At 37.9% G+C, this 16624-nt stretch overlaps 1 protein-coding gene and 1 long non-coding RNA gene across 2 annotated transcripts; one reads left to right on the forward strand and one right to left on the reverse strand.

Annotated features, from left to right (window-relative positions):
* Window positions 1-2264: 2264 nt before the first annotated feature.
* Window positions 2265-4769, forward strand: LOC136264275 (uncharacterized). The gene is made up of 3 exons (XR_010705040.1): window positions 2265-3183; window positions 3722-3888; window positions 4580-4769. It is a non-coding gene; the product is annotated as an uncharacterized lncRNA (long non-coding RNA).
* Window positions 4770-6716: 1947 nt separating this feature from the next.
* Window positions 6717-10492, reverse strand: LOC136264273 (probable glutamate receptor). The gene is made up of 13 exons (XM_066058980.1): window positions 10377-10492; window positions 10173-10295; window positions 9871-10113; window positions 9709-9819; window positions 9481-9546; window positions 9288-9430; window positions 9077-9229; window positions 8941-9027; window positions 8676-8885; window positions 8420-8617; window positions 8019-8370; window positions 7096-7962; window positions 6717-6952 (listed from the first exon to the last, which is right to left on the reverse strand). Exons 7-13 carry the CDS (start codon window positions 9164-9166, stop codon window positions 6822-6824), a joined length of 1935 nt encoding a protein of 644 aa, XP_065915052.1. The 5' UTR covers window positions 9167-9229; window positions 9288-9430; window positions 9481-9546; window positions 9709-9819; window positions 9871-10113; window positions 10173-10295; window positions 10377-10492; the 3' UTR covers window positions 6717-6821.
* Between the last annotated feature and the right edge of the window lie 6132 nt (window positions 10493-16624).

The following is a 16624-nucleotide window of genomic DNA, read 5'->3' on the forward strand; positions in this document are numbered from 1 at the left end:
TATGTAGTGTTGTTACAGAGAGTAAATTGAAGAACTCTAGATCTGCAAAGACACTTTGAATTCCAGTAGACTCTGACAATGGTATTGTCAATAGTCAGGTAACTAAGAACTTTATAGCATCCATGCACTTAGACTAACTGTGACAGTAGGAACGAGTCAGTTTGAGGTAAAGCTAATCAGGGATAAGTGTGATCACTGTCTTCTATCCAATGCATCAAGCCTACAATTAATGAACAGGTTTGGATTTTAAAAAACAAAAACAACAGAAACAGCATTTGCCCAGAATAGGATCAATGGGTATGACATCTCTAGCAATTATGTACACCCTTCAGCAAAGGAGCTAATTCTGAACAATGATGGTGATATAAACCAATAGAAATGCCAGTAATAAAGCATGCAGTCAGGTCAGTAATAAGGCCACAGTCACAAAATGCAATGAGCTCAAGACTTGTCTAAAATCTTTGAAAGGCTAGTGGATTTCTGTGATCAATCCTGCAATTACTGTACCTCGAACAGTGAAACAATAGTTTTTAATATTTTGATTTCCACTATAGTCTATAGTAACCAAGATTTTGTATTTAACATAGCTGGTGTGAGCTAAACAGAATTTTTTTGCTGGTATAGGCCTGAGGTAATATCAAATAACATGGATCAACATAATATTTATTTAGCTTTAAGAAACAATGGTCTGTTCATATTGTTCTATAGGAGATCCAGTGTTCTTTGGTAACCTCCCAGTCATCAAGATGATCAAGTGATGAAGGAATCAAGGTAAGCACAGAAGCAGTGGACTCGGGCGAATATGGCTGGCCATGGTACTACTGCATGCATGTGTACAGATCAAGGAAGTGTTATAAGAGAGGTAAGTACCAAGCCAAATTGTAAATGAAATTTCAAAGATAATAAGATGACTGCCCATATTTCATCTTTCAAGAAATATTTCAGTTGATCTCTCTCAGTAAACATTCAATAATTCCAGTATTGGTAAATCAGAAAATTTTAGCATTCCTCAAATTCCATGAACTTTTGTTAATCATTTTTATCATCAATTTTCATCTGTCAAACTGTACACATTTCTTCATCTTTCAGAAATAATTTCAGAGGTGACCTATGAAATTTCAGCTACTTTACAATTCCTAATTTTTTCTTATACTTGTATATGGTTCAAGTCTACAATTTAAGGCTACTGTGTATATACACAATTGTGAAGATTAAAGGTATTTAGCTATGTAAAAATTGAATTTTACCAGCATTGGGGGTTACACTCCCAGTCCCAGCATGCCTGAACAAAAGCATGAAATAAAACTATTTGTGGCATGCACGAGTTTGACAGTAGCTACAACATAACTTAAACACATGTACAGCCGCTCTGAAAGATGACATGTCCTCACAACCATCCATAAAATAGCATCCCCAGCTTCAAGTCATTAATCTCTCATCACACTGGGGGATCGCAACATTTTTACCATTCCAACATCACAATCTAAGGCTAAAAGCTGTCATGTTGATAACTCTATAGATATCCTTATTTCTGTTTATACCAGGGCATCACTCAAAGGCTATACAGTGATGTGCAACTGCAATGCATTGTTCAGAGTGTGGCTTAGACAAGTTGTCTCAGGGATGTTGATTGAAGCAACAAGGCTGTGGGGATGAGTTAAAATTGTAGCAAAATACAGTAAAGTACTGTCACTGCATGAACTATAAGTGAACAAGGCCATTATGAAATTTACTGCCTTACTTATCTGTTGGTATATTATGTGGTCAATTATACTGTCCCTATAAGAAAAAATTAATGTTTTTATGATGATGCCATTATTTTAATGACGATAACTGGCCCAATGGGAGTATCCATGGCCCACCATGAATAAAGCTGCAATGAAATTTGCACGTGATGCAAGTCCAGCTGAATATATGAAATAATTGTACTAGTATTAGACTGTTAATTTTGTATATCACTGAATGGATCTTTTCACAACTGGTGTATATGCATGTATGCAAACTTCCTCCCTGTATATGCAGCAACTATTGACATTTTATTCAACTGCTAAAGAATCTACTGGAATAAATTCTAATGACTAATGCAGCAAAAGAAATTATACAGTCAACAAAAATGTAGTACAATGCTTAATTAATTATAACAGCTACATATTGCTGGTCAATTAACATGTAGTGGACAAGCTTGCCCCCCAGTTCTACTGTAGTAAGACTGGATGATAAAGCATTCTTTCCTTTTTTATAGAACATCCTCCAAAGATTATAATAGTATTTTCATTAACTGTTGCTATAGCTACTGCTGATCTAGCTGACGATAATGATACAATGTTCCGCCATGACTTGCTTGACTCATCAAGCATCTTAATATCTGATGTTGTAGTTGTTACGACTCTTTTACTGCATTCACCAACTACCATTGGTGGGGATGAACTGGATACTAGAGTTGTAGAATAATGGACAGCAGGAGTCATGGTAATCCATTTGATGGGTGTGTCACTGGCTTGCTTCTGGTCATCTGATCTTGTGATATTAACAATGGGGATCTTGTAGGCACTGTTGTAAACCTTGTTATCAATACCATCATGACCAACTATACAAAAGTAACCCTCAGCAATAATTGGTGTGAAACAGTCCATTGTTACAGGAAGAATGATGGATGCCCTTCTCCAATGAGAATTCTCTATCCAATTGAGCACTTCAATATCATCTTGTGGTACTATTGTGTCAATTCCCTTCACTCCCCCAGCAACTATAACATGCTCCATGTGAGTAACTACCCCTGGTCTGCTCCTAACTGAGAGAAAGTCAGAATAATAAGATATCCAAGTGTGATGGTTTGATCAAATGTAGAAACCTTATTTGTTCTTTGTCTGGTAGCTAGCAGAAAGACGTCCAACAATAATAGCTAACTTGCCACCAATGATGTGAGGAACACCAGCAAAGTTACCTGGAGGGGGTAACTGGCCCCACTGGTCAGTGTTGATATCATAGACATTATACTTGATGTTCAGTATCATGATCTGGACTGACCCCACCAGCCGCTTAAATCTTCTTGTCTTGCACAGCAGTGATACTATGCACCATACATTGGAGCAGGAAGATGATATATAGATCAGCCAGTTGAGTCCATTTTGTGTGATACCTACTACTGGTAAGTGTTGGTATTAATGGAGGTGTCTCCTAAGAGTGAGTGGACCACAAGCTAATAAACCATTTTTTATCATAAATAATTATATACCAATTTAGCAAATTAACTTTCCAACCACAACACTGTTTGAAATTGACAAGACTTACCAACAGTGGAACCTCTCATAACAAACTCCCCAGATTAAGAATAGGAAACCTCCTTAATAAGGACAAAAAATCTTGTCCCAAGGTCTGAATACTTACAATTTTTACCTCCAAAGTTATTATTACACTACAGCAAATATAGGATCCATAATTGTATAAAAAGGTTCAAAAAATGTGGCTGCTAGTTATGATTTGTTTTACAAACGTAGCTAGCTAGCTAGTTAGTGAATGTCTGGCTGAATCAAGGGCGGCCCCTAGAATTTTGGTGACTGGTTTCCAAACTTTTGATGTATGCAAATTAAAATCTTGGGGGATATGGGGGCAAGATTTTCATGTAATTTGAAATTGAATCTGGTAACAATATTGAAAGTTTAAAAATATAATTATGTTATGTATAATGTAGGCTGCTTAATTGTGCTTGCTTCTGGTACAGTATCAGGTGCAGACTAAAGAGTTAAGAGACAGAGCAAATTTGACATTTGGAGCATACAACAGACATGGATGTTGTTCTGGGGGTCTTGGGACATGCCTCCAGGAAGATTTTCAAATTTTAACACTCTGTTATAAGATTTTGGACTATTTTTTACTGTGTTGGCACAGGTAAATAAAGTAGCTAGCCATGTAGCTAGCTACTTACGGTTCTTAAGAGAAATACAAAATGTGGCTGTTCTATTAGAGTGGTTGACTGCTCTATTAGAGTATTTCGATCTGAACTTTTGTTCCATTGCAAATCACTGTAAAATATAATTTTGATTACTTGACCAGTTTCTGGAAACCTCAAAAACCCCTCTAGATCAGCCCCTGTGAATTAGTTAATCTCTAAAACCATTGAGGGAGCTGTGAGCTTAATGAATTAAGAGAGATTTTAATACTGCAGATACTCCAATAGAGTAGCTGTGTCTATTTTTTCTAGCAATCATTTTGTAGTCTACAAATTACTCAATTGGAGACTCTTGTGTGATATAGATCCACACAAAAACAGCCAAGCTGTGAAAAAATGGTGCAGCCTAAAAAAACCTGGGTGAAAAAAGTTGTGAAATCAAAGGTGAATGACATAAATTTTAACAATGCACACAGCTATTATTAAAATTTTTCAGTATTAACATCATTGCAGCCATTTCTTGGCTGCCACCTTTGATTTCATAACTTTTTCCCTCAGGATTTTTAGGCTGCACCATTTTTCACAGCTTGGCTATTTTTGCATGGATTTCACTTCTTTTTGTGGCCCCAAAACCAGCCTATGGCTGACTTAGAGATTTGTTTTTACTCACATTTCTTCTTTTCTATGCAGACACAATGATGATTTTTGAAGACTACATGAAAATGAATTCAGTCAAACACATTCTCCCAAGCCATTCTCCATTGCACTAGTAGGGTTGAAACAAATGTACAAACATATCCTTCAAAGCTTCTTTTGAAAATATTACCAAAGCTTCAAAGCTTTGTTACAAATGCCATGTCAACAATTAATGAACACAATTGATGGTTATTAGGGTGTACACTACAGTACAAACTCCTACACTTTGTTATAGCTCCAGTATAATCATTGTTTAAACTATAACTACATCTAAAAATACGTAAATGGCAGCTTCCACAAGGAGTGAAAATACTTGGTTTAACATGTTAGTATCCATGGTAATAAAGCTTTGGTGGGGTAAAGCAGCATCCAAATGTTATGAAACCAAATGAAGCTTCGAACTATTAATTTTGTCTCAGCCCTATACACTAGTCATAGTGTTTGTTGTTTCTTGGCCAGTTATTGACATTGTGGTATGGATAACTTCCTGGATTAGTCCATAAGATTGAAGAAGTCTAAAGAAAACTAAAAGGTACTAGTGGACGCACTTTATAGATTTTCTTACAGCATATGGGCACAGTTTGGATCAATGATGTAACATGGTACTTCCCCTGATTCTTTTTAATATGTTTGTAGTAATGACATTTTACATTGTGAGTATTACCCACTGTCACCAATCAGCTGCACTGTAGTAGTCACCTGGTGGTTTGTTGTACTAATCCTGCATTGCTAAACTAACAGCCACACAGACCATAGATGCTATCACAGATGATATTTAATCTACTAGTGACTTATTTGATGTATGCGTGTGTGTGTGTGTGTGTGTGTGTGTGTGTGTGTGTGTGTGTGTGTGTGTGTGTGTGTGTGTGTGTGTGTGTGTGTGTGTGTGTGTGTGTGTGTGTGTGTGTGTGTGTGTGTGTGTGTGTGTGTGTGTGTGTGTGTGTGTGTGTGTGTGTGTGTGTGTGTGTGTGTGTGTGTGTGTGTGTGTGTGTGTGTGTGTGTGTGTGTAGTTGTGAAGCAGCATGGCCAAGTGGCTAGAGCACCAGCTTGATAATTGCAGGTTTGATGCCTAATTGCTATCACTGTTTGCTTGATCAAGAAATTTTACTCACATTGCTCTAGTATACCCAGCTTTTTAATGGGGACCTGGTGGCCTGGTATCAACTGGGGAGGCAAATGCACAGCTATGGAACTTCAGGCTCCATGGGAGACTTATACAGTCCTCCTATGGGTTACTATATAGTCCTGTCCCAGGAGAATTTGTCTACAAGTGTACTGGCATCCCAGTGCTGGTTCACTGGGTGGCAATAGCTGTGCTTTGCATGGCTGCTGGAGGCTTTCGCTTTTGTGTGTTTGTGTGGGTGGTGGGAGGAGCAGCCTACCCAGTTATATCATCAATGGGGATCTACATTATGTTAACTGGGGGAGCAAATACCAATTGTCTATATGTTTCACAAAACAGGTAAAGTTCAGGTGGGAGTCTTGTCCACAAATTTCACCTGTAGCATGGGACAGCCTCCCGTCGTTTGCTAATCCAGCACTGATTTCTAGGCACCCGAGTATCTATAGTGCTACATGACAGATGGCTTCACTTTTGTATATATGTAGTGTGTGTGTGTGTGTGTGTGTGTGTGTGTGTGTGTGTGTGTGTGTGTGTGTGTGTGTGTGTGTGTGTGTGTGTGTGTGTGTGTTATATGTATCTTTGAGTGCATGTGCAACCAAGAGTAGTTTGCAATAGTTATGTTTGAATCAGTGTTTACATATTGTATACATGACCTCATATATATATATATATATATATATATATATATAATATATAGTCATAACACGTTTAGGAGGGATATGACATAAATATACACGCAACTACCTGAGGGTGCGCAGCGCCCAAGGGAGATCGTGTATATTTCGGTCATATCCCGACTAATCACTACAGTAGATGAAACGATTATGGGCAATTTATAGTAAAATAGTACCTGTTTGAGATCGAAATCATGCACACATTGATGAATCAGACTCTTTAGTAGTGTCACATGCCCATCTACTCGCGATTACTGAGTTATCCACGAACTGAGGAGACAAGAGTTCATCAACTATATACACCCTAGATATAATACCTATGTATACACCCACTACTAGCTCGGGTAAAAATTGTTGGTTGATTTAGGTGCTTGCTATTAGAGACTTGTTTACCATTTAGGTAAGGATTTCACAGAATGTGTGAAGTTACACCATATAATTATGGTGCCACATGGTATATCCATAGTGCAGTGCTTTTTAATCTCCACCACAGGTGTGGTATATCAGTATATATATGTAAATTCCAATAATATGAGACTAGAAGAATGTTTGATATACATTGTGTGTTAGCTATAGTGAAGAAAAAAAAACCATTACATAAGTGCTGAAATGACAAGCCAAAATAAAGTTATATAGCTATATATAATGATACGTATGAAAACCAAAAGTAATGAATAAAGTAAAATATAAAGACAATCATTATAAATCTGTACCAGCTGTATCTTCTGCTTTATAGTTGAGAGAACTTGTTGAAGAGATTTCTACTTGTGATACAAGGTCCTCTCCATTGTGTTCATTTTCCCAGGGTAACTTGTAACTAAGTGTGAGTAGCCAATGATCACTACCAAGTGCCCTGAACAGTCTGGCACATGCTAATTCAACTATTAGGATAACAAATGACAGTAGGATACCAGTCCCTAGTAAGATAAATAATCCACCAACAGATTTTAAGTCGATTGGTTCACTTTCCGCTTGTGCAGATGCACCTCGTGTAGCTATTTCACTGACACAAGTACGTCTGTGTTGGAAGTACTCTATTGTCAGTCGTTCAATCTCACCAGTTTCTCTAAGCTCTAGTATGGCTAAGGAGAAATCATCAGTGTAGGGAGAATTCTTAGTAAGCCCAAGACCAAACCCTCCAGGACTAAACGAACCATCTCCGATGTTCCTCAGTGTACAGTTGGGATTGTATTGTTCGTGTTTCCTTGAACTAATGAAGTCAACAACTGGACCATCATCAATTAGAGCAATGTTATCATGGACAACAGCTGCTAATGCTTCAGATTGACTTTCAAATAAAAGACCCTCCATTTGCATATATCGGTAAGCTTCCTGATATGCCTTGATTGGTGAGTGCTTGAAGAAGTCAGACATTTGTGAGTTATTGTAAGTTCCGAAACGTACTATTGGAGGAATCTTGCTGACAAGCTCATCAATGCTACTAAAACCAGATTCAGTTGTTGGTGCAGCAAATATAGCAGTAAGGCTTGCAGTGTAGGTAGCAGCCAACACCAAACACACAAACCACCAACCACCTATTAGAACTCTTGCAGAGGTTGACCTGGGTACTGTTTCTGCACCTACAGGTACAAAAAGAAATTTGATCACTACTAGCATTTAAAAATATAATACATACCTTGTTGAAATACAGCAGATAATACTTGCCAGGTAGAATTATACAGTGTCATTTGAAACTGTGACTCCCATAATGAGAAATCATCTGGTGGACTCTGGTACCAATCATAAGGACTCAACCTCCCAATTATGGCCATCCCTACACTAACTGCAACAACAGATGCTAGAATTAGCAGCCAAAGACTTGTCTCAAATGGCTTTAAGAACCGAAACAAACGATCTGTGGTAAATTCATCTCTAACTTCAACATTATAGAGAATTCTTAGTCCAATATCAAAGTATGCTCTAGTAAAATCTATTGCAGTTTCTCTACGTGCTGTTATAGTGAAAGGGGCCAATGCAATTTCAGAATTCTATAGAAATACATAATTTGCTAACTAACTACAATACAAATATGCTCACATAATCCATCAGGTCTTTCACTAATCCCGTCCAGGTGTTTGTTACGTCATCAAATGCTCCATATTGTCCATCAGCCACAAGACTGATGTTATAGGTGAACTCCATTAGTTCGCTCAACTTATCTATCAAGTCAATACACAGTCCTTCAAATGTCACAACACTATCATTGTCTATTTTCGGAATCATGAATGGTTCACTCTATAAAACACAGTAATACTTCTCACACTGGCTCCACTTATTCATTATAATTACTTACTTTAACAGAAACAACATCAAAATTGTAGTTGCTGTAGTCATATTGGTAACGTGAATTTGGAGGAGCTCTTGGTGGGGGTCTTTTGGTAACACCACATCTGATATCACTAACACCTTGACACAAGTGTAAAGTGTTGGCTTCTTGTTGAGAACACCAACGAATAGGTGATATTGTTTGGAGGGTTTCATTTTCTCCCATCCAAGTTGCAACCTATTAGTATGATTCAGTTATGTTTTCATACTGGTTCATACAGTACTTCACTCACTTTGTTTAGTCCAGATTCATCAAAGCTAATGTAGTGGTAAACAAGAGCTCCTGCTGTTAGTGTTTGATTGATGGATTCTGATCTGGTCTATATGAAAACATAGTTCATCCCACTGCATACCACATCCTGTGATAACCTTTTTTAAAACTGAATGAAATAGTTCACCATATGGCCACACCTCCAGTCCATCACATGTCTGGTTAGTTTGTGTAAAGTTAGATGCCATTGCAGTCACCTCCGCTACACTTTGGGCTAATACTGTGAATGCATCATAAAGGTAGGCAGCACTCTGTAGAAGTGTTGGCAATAATATATTATATATGCATCATGTGATCACTGTACAATACCTGTAACTCCTTCACTGATCCATATCCTCTCCAAACATCAGCAAAGTCATCAAGTTGTGGAGTGTTGGACACAGTTGTGTATACTCCAAGTGAACGAGGTGTAGTTGTGGTAATGATGCACCCTCAGAAACACATGAGGTTAACTGTATATATACACACACTATAAGATGCCACGTGTGTGTCTCTGCCATACCATTTCTGCAGCTGCTCCTGACAGTATCCACACATAAGGAGCCACCGATAAGCCTTCTTCATTGGCCTGTGTATATAGTACACAATGTGATATATATGTGATCACAGCATTAGTTTAATAGCCTGTAACCTCATACGTGGGTTGTATGTGGTGGTACACTTACAATTGTAAAAATTCGAAATACTTCACCAATATTACAGTGATGGAGGATAATAACAGAGATCTCACTTTGCTTAATTTTCACCAGTCTTGACCTCATAGCCACATCACTATCATCTGTATAATACACTGCAGCTACTCTGTAGCTAGCTGATGAGCCCGGCATGAACAACTCAATACCTATGTCCCAACATACAGGGATACTATTAGTCACACATACAAAATAATTACCTGATCCTGGCCATGTTATCAGTATCACATTGGTCCATGAAGTATCAACTAGCAGTTGGGACAATGCATTAGCTATCTGCTCCTCTGATGGGGTAAGGTTTATTACTGAACTGTTATGATCAGTGGTGATGTGTGCAGTGGATACCACTGGGACCTGAACTGTATCAATGACATGTTTTACTGCACTGGGTAGTGGCTGATCAGTTATGAAGGCCACTACACCCTCAGACAGCAGCTCACAAACTAAAACAGTACAGAATAGAGCCATGAGATAGCTGTGCTTTACAGCCTGACTAACTCACTTCTTATCAATGCCGCAATAGTGGGTAACTCGTGAGGCTCAAAGCAAACTTGATCAGTCTCATCATCAGTGAGAGCTAGTTGTACAGCTCTAGCTTGGTAGCTTAATGGTTTGAACAAGCCAACTACCGGTATATTATACACATTACCTCGTACATTACACTACAATAATCGGCTCTCGATATTAAGCCTATATATCGGCTTACTTATTCTGTGTTGTCTATTGCATGTTGCTCCGGTAACGCATGCAACAATTGAAACGATCCCAATTAACACGAGATATTTCATTTTCTTCACCCTGTCACATGCAACTTCCTTCGCCAGCCACACCCACCAAAGAATTCAAAAACACTGCGTGGTGTCGCCACTGCGGTGTCGTCCGGACTCGAGTACCAACTATATACGTAGCTAGTGGCTAGCTCAAACCCAAGTTCATCTTCAGGGGCTCGAGCTAGGAAAATGCTGCAGTTTGACATAGCCACGCAGGCCTGTGTCAACTAATTGATGTACCGACCCACAAGCAAGGAAACATTCTAGATCTACTTCTTACTAATTTAGAGGATAAAATCGAAGATTTACAAGTACATCCTGACCCTCATTTACATTCCGATCACCACAATATCACTTTTTCTGTCAACACCAGTATGAATGGTCTATCAAAATTTGCCCCTTACTTTACATTCAACTTTTCAAAAGGAGACTATCAAGGTCTTTGTGATCACATGCTTCATTCAGATTTCATGCCCTGCTATCTAACTCAGGACAGTGAGCACATATGGCATATCATTGAACAGAAATTATTTGAAGGTATGCAATTGTTTATTCCTCAGTACAAGGTCCATTCTAACCAAGACCCAATATGGTATAACTCTGAGATAAGGCATTGTATCAATCATCTAAGAACACTTCGTCGTAGGTACAAACGCCATCCCACTCATCATGTCTCAAGCATCATTGCTTCTACTGAAGACACTCTCATGGGCAAAATTAAGGCAGCTAAACAGAGCTTTGAATCACACCTCATCAATTCCTATGCTTCATCTAATAACAACAAGATATTTAAGTATCTTAAATCTATCACTAAATCCAACAAAATTCCTTCAGTCATGAACCTTGACTCACTGAATGCTAATACTGATTCCAGTAAAGCTAACTTATTTAATCAACACTTTCATTCTATTTTTCACAACTCAACCTCACTCCCCAACATTGAAGATCTTCCTACGATGCATGACTCTTTACATTCAATTACTATTACCGTTCCAGAAGTCTATGAAGCCTTAATTTCACTAGATGTTGAAAAATCTGCTGGAATCGATAACATCTCTCCCAGAGTATTGCAAAGTTGCGCTACAGCGATATGTGAACCACTCCATCATTTATTTTCACAATCATTACGTCAAGCTACATTACCATCATGTTGGAAAATTCATAAAATCGTGCCTATCTTTAAAGCAGGTGACGCCAACAGTGTTAAGAACTATCGTCCTATTTCATTGTTATCCATTGTATCAAAAGTTCTTGAAAGGTTAATCTTCAGTAAGATCATTACTCACATCAACAAATCCATTAGTCCATCTCAGTTTGGCTTCACAAAGGGTTGTTCCACACTTCAACAGATGTTAATTCTAACTGACTTCATCACTAACACTTCTTTGCAAACTGATGTTATCTACCTTGACATCAGCAAGGCCTTTGACACAGTATCACACGCGATTTTACTTCAAAAGCTATGGTCAATTGGAATAACAGGCCCATTATGGTCCTGGTTCAAGATCTACCTGACTAACCGTTATCAAAGAGTCTCTATTAATAATGTCTACTCTGACTTGTTACCAGTAGTTTCAGGTGTTCCACAGGGGAGCATCCTCGGTCCGTTATTGTTTCTAGTATATATCAATGATATGTCTGCATATATCCATCAATGCCAGCTTCTAAAGTTTGCAGACGATGCCAAATGTTTTAATCACATTAAATCGGTTTCTGACAAGGAAGACCTTCAAGATAACATTACTGCTCTTTTCGCCTGGTCACAGGACAATGACTTAAATTTCAATATAAAGAAATTTATTCACTTATCATTCAAACGCAAATTCCACACAACATACTCAATGTCTGATTCCATTATACCTCATGTAGATTCTCACAAGGATCTTGGCATGATACTATCTGAAGATCTGAGCTGGGAGAAACATCATAAAACCATCATTGCCCGTGCTTACAGAACACTTGGTCTAATTCGACGGACATTTGTCTGCAATCATTCACCTACTACCTTGGTTAGATTGTACGTATCCTTGGTAAGATCGCAATTACTTTACTGTACTCAGATCTGGCGACCACATTTGATGAAAGACATTGTTAACCTTGAGAGAATCCAACGCCGAGCCACTAAACACATCCTTAATGACTACACCAGCTGCTACAAAGATCGTCTAATTAACCTGAAGCTCCTTCCCCTCATATACATATTTGAACTGCAGGACATACTGTTTGCTATCAAGTCACTAAAGTCACCAACCTACCAGTTCAACATCAACAACTTTATCAGTTTCAACTCTTCTACTACTAGGGCTGGAGCAAGCAATAAACTCTTGATACCTCAACACCTTAACAACACAGCTCGACATTCTTATTTCCATCGGTTACCATCTCTGTGGAATGCCACGCCGATAATGGATATAAACACATCATATTCTACTCTCAAATCTAAGTTTAAATCATTCTTATGGAATCACTTTCTAACGAATTTTGACGAGAGCAACAACTGTACCTTTCACTTCCTTTGTCCTTGCAGAACCTGTCATCAATCCAGACCTCCAGTCACAAACTTATAATTAATCAACATAACATTGTATAATTGTAGATAATTTTGTATTTAGGCAGGCTGATGGTGCAAGTTACCATCAGACCTTTGGTGTCACTTTTCACCATAAAGCATTAAATAAATAAATAAATAAATAAATAAATTTGCTTTTGCAATAGCTAAAGACAAGAGTTCATAATATAAAAGGAGAGGAGAGTGTCCTACTCCAGTACACAGATATGTTGAACTTCCTTGAATGGCCAACCCTACAAGAGAGAAGACACATTAACAGGTTAAGCCAATTTCACAAAATTGTTCATCAGCTTACTCCTTCCATACAGCTACCATCTTATTTCTTACCAACTCAGTATCCAACTAGACAGCTTCATCAACATCGATTTATCATCCCAGTCAGTTCCACTGTATCGTATCAGAAAAGTTTCTTTCCGAATACTTTAAGAGAATGGAACACTTTACCTAACAACTTTATTGAAGAGCAATCCACAGAAATTTTTACCAACCACCTTGTCATCACACAATAAATTATCTTATGTATGCATGTATGTGTTAAATGTTGTTTTTTTTGTTTGTAATTACCTGGGTCAATTATCAGCTATGCTGTCTCGAAATCATAATCATAATCATAATCATAGTATACTAAGCCTGTACTGAAGTTATGGTACAATACCTATGGTCACTTTCAGTGTGTTAGTTAGTCAGGTCTCTACTCTACATTAAATTTCAATGACCCTTGAAGTTATGGCTTCAATAAGCAGTCCACTGATGACACTCCTTAACACTGTGTTAGATTACGTAGATTAGATTATCAATTTTTGTCAAAAGACGTGGGTAAACAGAAGACTTATAGCATGCAAATGTGCTCCCCACACACACAAAGACAACATACACACAGGACAAGTAACCACTGCACAGTTGCAAAATACAATACAGAACAGTCAAAAACATAAATAAGAGCTACAGTAAAAGAAAGCGATGAAGAGCAGACCAAAATGCAGTCTGATTTGACAGCTGTAAAACGTGAAGGGGAATAGTGTTCCAAAGAAAAGGAGTGTTAACAAAGAAGAGTATTGATAAGGATTAGTAATCGAGGATGGAATTGATAAAGTCGGTGAATGTGATCTAGTAACAGTAGAAGAAAATTGAAAATGTCTTGAAAATGGAATAGAAACTCTTTTGTGCAAAATATCATGCATCAGGCAAATAGAAGAGAAAGACCTCCTAGTATGGAGAGAAGACTGACCATTTAAGTTCATGAATACATGAGTCTGAAGACTTATTCCATATATGGCTGGTAGAGTTCCATCTGTTACCACAGATCCATTGTGCTGCACGTCGTTGAACTGATTCTAAATGAGAGATGTCCTTCACTAAGTGTAAACACCAAACAAGTGAAGCATACCTAAAAATGGATTTGTATGCAATTGATTTAATCGTTGCAGAATTGGAACATAGCATATGACATAGATAGTTCAATGCATGGGATGCTTTGGCTGCAAGATGCTTCACGTGATCACTCCATTTAAGCTGAGAATTGATTAAGATTCCTAGGTACTTCTGACACTACTGGGAATCTGCTGGCTGCCCAGGAAATATTTACATGTTGGAGGAGAACGTTTGTATGAAATGCAAATGCTTTTACACTTGAGAGGATTTAATTTTAATTGCCAAACTTGACACCATTTGTATTATTTTGGAAAGAGGAGATCATGATCAGCAAGAGAAACAATTTCTTTGTAAAGGGCTATATCGTCTGCAAACAGTTTGATATTACTGTGATGGATGATTTTATGTAGCTCATCAATATAAAGTAAAAAGAGCAGAAGACCTAAGACTGAACCTTGAGGCACCCTGGATCTGACAGGTAACTATTCAGAGAAGCTACTATTAACAACTACTCTCTGGTATTCCGTAGTCAGAAAAGATGCGTTGACATGATATCCTAAAGAAATCAAAGTCTTACTGTATTACTTCAAAATATACATTTGTACAGGCTATACTGAAGTAGGACACTCTCCTCTCTTTTTATATTATGAATTCTTGCTAAAGAGCTACAACAGTTGGATACACAATTGGGCATTACATGGAAACATCTCAGTCTTAGATTCACTATTAATAAGTATCTAATCCAAAACAGCCAAGCTGTAAAAAAAGTGTGCGGCCCTCAGAAAGGCTATGGTGAAAAAAGATGTGAAATCCAAGGTGGCGACCAAGAAATGGCTGTGATGGTAGGTTAATGGTAAAAATTTTAATAACGACAATTCAGGTGAATTTTTGTGCCGCTTCACAAAATTTACCTAAATTGTCATTATTAAAATTTTTACCATTAACCTACCATCACAGCCATTTCTTGGCCGCCACCTTGGATTTCACATCTTTTTTCACCATAGCCTTTCTGAGGGCCGCACACTTTTTTTACAGCTTGGCTGTTTTGGATTAGATTTCATTTCTTTTTGTATTTGTATACCCCAAAGCCGGCCTATGGCCAGCTTTGGGACTTTTTTAACCTATGTTTTTTTCTTTACTACAGGAAGAAGAAAAGATGAAGTAGATGTACTTTAAATATTTTATCAGTAAATGTACAAATTATATATACTGTATAATACATATGTGACCGGATTTGCGAAAAGGGGTCTTCCACACACATCCAATTTGCCACCTTTGACAATTGATAACTTCAGATTGGAAAGAGCTATTGCCTTGAATTTTGGACAGTGGTGAGCACCACTATAGCTGAATACGTGGTGAAAATTTCAGGTTAATATGTTACTTGAACACTGAGTTATGGTCTCCAACGGTTACGGAATTGGATGTGTGTGGAAGACCCCTTTTCGCAAATCCGGTCACATAATATTATATTGATTACAGAAATCTCCATGGTGGTTTCTTTGTAACTGAACACTCTACAAGGTGACTTCTTCTAATTGCTCTCTCTACAGGGTGAATTGTTTGTAGCTGAACGATCTACAAGGTAACTTCTTCTAGCTGATCTCTCTACAGAGTGATGTGTTTGTAGCTGAATTCTGTATAGGTGATTTGTTTGCAGCTGAGCTCTTTACAGAATGGTTTCTTTGTAGCTGAACTCTCTAAAAGGTAACTTCTTCTAACTGATCTTTCTACAGGGCAATTTGTTTCTGGCAGAATTTTCTACAGGGTGATTTCTTTGCAGCTGAACTCTCTACATGGTGGTTTCTTTGTAGCTGAACTCTCTACAAGGTAACTTCTTCTAGCTGATCTCTCTACAGGGAGATTTGTTTGTAGCTGAACTATCTACAAGGTAACTTCTTATAGCTGATCTCTCTACAGGGTGATTTGTTCGTAGTTGAATTCTGTACAGGTGATTTGTTTGCAGCTGAGCTCTTTACAAAATGGTTTCTTTGTAGCTGAACTTTCTCCAAGGTAACTTCTTCTAACTGATCTTTCTACAGGGTGATTTGTTTGTAGCTGAACTATCTACAAGGTAGCTGATCTCTCTACAGGGTGATTTGTTTGTAGCTGAATTCTGTACAAGTGATTTGTTTGCAGCTGAGCTCTTTACAGAATGGTTTCTTTGTAGCTGAACTCTCTACAGGGTGATTTGTTTGTAGCTGAAATCCCTACAAGGTAACTTCTTCTAGCTGATCTTTCTAC

The sequence above is a fragment of the Dysidea avara genome, chromosome 8 (genome assembly GCF_963678975.1).
Source record: "Dysidea avara chromosome 8, odDysAvar1.4, whole genome shotgun sequence".
Lineage (NCBI taxonomy): Eukaryota > Metazoa > Porifera > Demospongiae > Dictyoceratida > Dysideidae > Dysidea > Dysidea avara.

Excerpts from the sequence above, each read along its gene's own strand:
- LOC136264273 (XM_066058980.1), bottom strand. The coding sequence starts at position 9,166 with ATGGCATCTAACTTTACACAAACTAACCAGACATGTGATGGACTGGAG. Across the intron at positions 8,618-8,675 it reads TTGATGTTGTTTCTGTTAAA|AGTGAACCATTCATGATTCC; the intron begins GTAAGTAATTAT and ends TGTGTTTTATAG. Across the intron at positions 8,371-8,419 it reads TGAAAGACCTGATGGATTAT|AATTCTGAAATTGCATTGGC; the intron begins GTGAGCATATTT and ends GTATTTCTATAG.